The sequence below is a fragment of the Tupaia chinensis genome, unplaced genomic scaffold, assembly GCF_000334495.1.
Source record: "Tupaia chinensis unplaced genomic scaffold, TupChi_1.0 Scaffold000129_1, whole genome shotgun sequence".
NCBI lineage: Eukaryota > Metazoa > Chordata > Mammalia > Scandentia > Tupaiidae > Tupaia > Tupaia belangeri.
The window spans coordinates 304,494-309,441 of NW_006159598.1; the positions used below are offsets into that span (position 1 = coordinate 304,494).

General features: G+C 52.6%; 1 protein-coding gene across 1 annotated transcript in view; it reads left to right on the top strand.

The window, feature by feature from the left end:
- The first annotated feature begins 40 nt into the window (after positions 1 to 40).
- The window catches only part of CUNH19orf81 (chromosome unknown C19orf81 homolog), a 14,649-nt gene continuing 9,741 nt past the window's right edge, over positions 41 to 4,948 (top strand). Inside the window, exon 1 of the mRNA XM_006144662.1 lies at positions 41 to 110. Coding sequence (XP_006144724.1) covers positions 44 to 110 — 67 coding nt within the window. The 5' untranslated portion in view covers positions 41 to 43. The remainder of the gene's footprint in view (positions 111 to 4,948) is intronic.

Genomic DNA, 4,948 nt, shown 5'->3' on the forward strand with positions numbered 1-4,948 from the left:
CGCGTCCCGCCCCCCTGAGACCCCCCCCACCCGCCTTCCCAGGATGCAGCAGGAGGTGGAGCCCCTGTGCTCCCCCCGCCTGGGCAGCCCCAGCGTGCAGAGGGAGGCAGGTAGGAGCCCGGGTAGGGCTGCGGGGAGGGCTGCAGGGAGGGAGGAGGGCGCGGCTTCCTTCCGTGTTCCCCGGGCAGGACCAGGACGTGTCCCCCGGTCCCTGTGTGGCCTTAGGCCAGTCTCCGCCAGCAAAGCCAGCGCTTCCCCAGACCTCCGCCCCAGTGGGACCGTGGGCCCTGGGAGCTCCAGCCACCACGGTTCGAGCCCCTGCTGGGCCCTGGCCCCTGCCAGGACCTCGGCCTCACACTCCCGACACCCTCGCTCCCGCTCCCCGCGCTGCTCTTCTCTTCCCTGGCTGTCCTTTTTTTTCCTTATTTTTAAAAAGTTCTTCCCTCCCTGCACTCGTTCCTCCCCAGAGAGGCACCCGACAGGACCCCACCCCCAGAGCCAGCCAGCGCCCTCGCCTGGCGGTCTAGGGAGGCCTCCAGCTGTGATGGGGCAGCCCATGTGGGCCAGCCTCGCAGACCCTCTCAGGAGGCCGTCCCAGCCCCACACCCTGGAGCCATCGCTCCTCCACCTACCCCACCCCTTCCAGCCCTGGCTCCAGCCCACGGGGACTCTCCTCACCCGCTCCCTGGCCTCCAGCCCATCACCCACATGGCTGGAGGGGTCTTTCCCACGTCCAGTGCTGGCCCTCGCAGCCCTCTGCTCACAGTCCCCGGCCTGTCTCTGTGTCTGGGGTCTGACCCTGCCACAAACCCGGGCCCTGCGCCAGGGCTGCCTGCTCTGCCCTGTGCTCGGGCGCAGTTCCCTCGTTCCCTCAGTCAACATTTCGGGACCGACAGCTGGCCGAGTGGCTAAGGCGCTGGCCTCCCACGTGGCTGGCCGTGATTGGAGTCTCCGACCTGGTGGCTTGAAAATCGTTGCTGGGCACGTGTGCATGTGTGCGTGTGTGCCTACGGGGAGAAGAGGTGGCGGCGTGGCCAGCCCCCTGGGGGGTGATTTCTCGCTTTCTGTTTCTGTCCCCCACTGTGCATATGCCCTATAGCACACACGCACACACACACACACACACACACACACACACAAACAAAACTTCTCTCCCTCTCTAAAAAAAAGAAAGATGTCTTAGTTCTAATGTTATATTTCATGAGAATCTGTTGTGTTCAAGTTTTTTCACATGCTTGACATTGCTGGAGTCACTTCCCAATTCATTTAGCACCCTTTTCCAGGGCTTGCCATGTCTACTTCCAAGTTATTTATGATAGAAATGTTAAGAATCTTTTTTCTTGTTAGAGAAAGTTTTTTTCTTAGAGATTTTTGCTATAGGGCGTGTGCGTTTGCCAGAGAGAGAGAGAGGGAGACAGAGAGACAGAAAACAAGATCACCCTCCAGGGGAGATGGCCATGCCACAATCCCTTTGCCTCCATTCTCCTCTTGGGATTTTGGGCACGCACGCACATGTGCCTGGTGTGAGTTTAAGCCACCGGGTCTGGGGCTTGAACCAGCTATGTGGGAGTTCAACAACATAACCATTCAGCAATCTACTGATCCCAAGAATCTTTTTTATTACAGAACAACTCAAACATATATAAAATAAAGAAACCAGCAGGTGGCATGGTGGTTAAGGGCGCTGACTCCCACATGGCCGACCACAGTTCGAGTCCTGGACCTGGAGGCTTGCTTTCTTCTTTCCTCACTCTCTCTTGATCTCTTCCTCATTGGTCAGATTAAAATAAGTAAATAAATAAATAAAGTTGAATAAAATAATTCTTTTTTTAAAAAAAAAAAACAAAAACAAGGGCCAGGAGGTGACATAGTGGTTAAGGAAGCTGGACATTCCCACATGGCTGACCATGGTTCGAGTCCCAGACCTGGTAGCTTGCGTTCTCACTTTCCCTCTCTTTCTCTGTGTGTGTCTCTCCCTCGTCAAATTAAAATAAATGAATAAATAAATAAAATTAAATAAATAATTTTAAAAAAACCCCATAAAATAGAGAGTGTAGTCGGTTTAGCCCGCGTCTTGGCCCCAGCTTGGGTAACTAGCATGTTGCTGGTTTTGTTCCCTCTAGGTGCCTCCAAACACCTACACAGCACATGCTCTGGGGGAGATATTCTATAGGACAACATTGTTTTAGAGAAAACCGCTGAATGTGGGGTTCGAGTCCCATACCCGGCAGCTTGAGAAACAGCCTGGGTGCATGTGCGTGTGAGCCCCACAGCCTGAAAGGGAGAGATGGAGACAGGACGGTGGCGTGCCTGAGCCCTACTGAGGGTGGTGTCTCCGCTCCCTCTGTCCCGCTGTCCCTCTGTCTCTCTGCCACGTGCACACATCTTCTAGCAACAGAAAGGGAAGAGCATGCGTCGGTCGTTCCATTTCCTCCATAAATACTTCAGCAAGTGTCTCTAGTTGCTAGGGATTTAAAAAATATATATACCTCCTGTGGCATGATTCCACGAGCAAATTAACAGTTATTCTTGACTGTAACCTCGTACTCAGTGCGCATTTAAATTCCCCTAATTATCTCAAAAATTTCACTTTTAAAAACTGTTTGCTGGAGGGTACATGCACTCACCCAAAAGACAGATGACAAGGAGGGAAAGCGAGAAAGCACTCTCCCAGGGGAGACGGCCCTGCTCTCCTCCCTTCCCCATTCTTCTCTTGGGATTTAGGGCACGCAGTTTTCAAACCACTGGGTCTGGGGCGGGAACCATGAAGTCAGCCACGCGGGATCCAACCAACTTCACCAGCACGCCACTGGCTGCACCTCAGATGTTTAATTTTTACAGTTGGTTGGTTTGAATTAGGACCCAAACAAGGTCCACACATTACATTTTTTTAAAGATTTATTTATTTAATTTTGTATTAAATAAAGGCAGGGAGGGAGGGAGGGATGGGGAGAGAGAGAGAGAGAGAGAGGGAGAGAGAGAGAGAAAGTGTGAAACCAAGTTGCTAGGTCCGGGACTTGAACCATGGTCAACCATATGGAAGTCCAATGTCTTAATCACCACGCCACCTGCCAGACCCCATACACTGCGTTTCTAGTTATGTCCCTTTAGGCTTCATTCAACAAAACTTGCATTGACCAGCGTTGACCAGCCTCATGCCTGGCACTGGGCTACGACAAAAAGCGAAGCCCATGTCAGCGCTTGGAAATGCGCTGCTCAAGAGAAGCTGCGTCCCGCACGGTGACTGTGGTTCCAACCCCTGAAACATGCCAGGCACGGTTTGAGTCCGGGATCTGACTGCTGGGGGACTGGCAGCATGACCTGACCCTGGGAGGGGGCTCTTCTCTCTCTGCCCCTGTCACTGTCACCTGCGCCCTATCACTGAGAAGTACAAAGAAAGAGGGAAAGGGTAGCCACCTGGGGTGGGAGGGACAGCTGGGCGGGAAGGACTAATAGGGTTAAGCATAAATTTGCAACCGGGACACAGCAGTCTTCAGGGGACACCGAGGGGGGCCTGAGGGCTAAGCCAGGAAGATGGGAGGGCTATGGTTATGTGCCGTGCTGGTCCTGGGTCCCAACAGGGCATGTTTCTGGGCCGCAGGGAGGTGGAGCTGGTCCTGGGTCCCAACAGGGCATGTTTCTGGGCCGCAGGGAGGTGGAGCCCAGCCAGGCCCAGAGACCTCGGCTCCTGGCACAGCGAGAAGTGTCAGAACTGGCGGGTTCGAGGAAGGGGCCATCTACTAGATCTACGGACATTTTAAATGCTCCCCTGGGGGCCGGGCAGTGGCATGTGGGAAAGTTACTCTTTACAAGGTTGACCCACATGGAAGGTTCCAGGTTCGTGTCCCAAGAGTCCCCTGGGTATGTTGGGCTGAATGCCCCCATGACCAGGACTGGCCGAAGCCAGGGGGGGGTCCCAGTGTAAAAGCACAACAGGGTGCCGTCCTCTCTTTGAGCCTGTCTCTCTTGCTTGTAGAGGACAGAAATAAACAAAGCTTAAAAAAAATGCTACCCTGAGGAGGGGACAGGAGAGGGACAGGAGTTATGAGGCTGTTGTCTAGACCAGAGTGAGGTGAGAAGCAGCAGCCTAGGCAGGGGCCAGCACATGGTGTGGAGGTTAAGGCGCTGGACTCCCACATGGTGGATCATGGTTCAAGTCTCAGACCTGGTGGCTTGCTTTCTCATTTTCTATTTGTCTCTCTCTGGTGAACACATGTGCCTCTAGCAAATTAAATAATGATAATAATAATAACAATTAATAAAATTAAATAAGTAGTTCTAAAAAACCAGACAACATGCACTCTGGATTCAGATGCTTAGGGGTTATTTATTTATTTATTTTTTTGGAGAGGTTTTTGCTATAGGGTGTATGTGCTCGCCAGACAGACAGAGAGAGAGAAATCACCCCCAAGGGGGGATGGCCACATTGCAATCCCTTCTCGTTCATTTTCCTCTGGGAATCTTGGGCACGCACACACACGTGCCCAGCGTGAGTTTAAACCACAGTGTCCGGGACTCGAACCGCGGTCAACTACGTGGGAGTCCAGCGACACAGCCATTACGCTAACTGCTAGTCCCCAGATGCTTAGGTTTTTATTCTGATTTATCACTTTGGGCTGTGCGACCTCAGGCAAGTGACTTAACCTCTCTGTGCTTCTGTTTCACCAGTTGTTGCGCTACCTCAAAGGTTGTTGTGAGGATGCAATATTATACAAAGTCTTTTTTATTTATTTATTTATTTTTTGTTTTTGTTTTTGTTTTTGTTTTTCACTATAGGGTGTGTGCGCTCGCCAGCCAAACAGAAAGAGACAGAGACAGAAAGCGAGAAATCACCCGCAGGGGGGGATGGTCACACCGCAATCCCTTCTCCTCCATTCTCCTCTCGGGATCTTGGGCACGCACGCACATGCACCCGGCGTGGGTTTTAAGCCACCGGGTCCGGGACGTG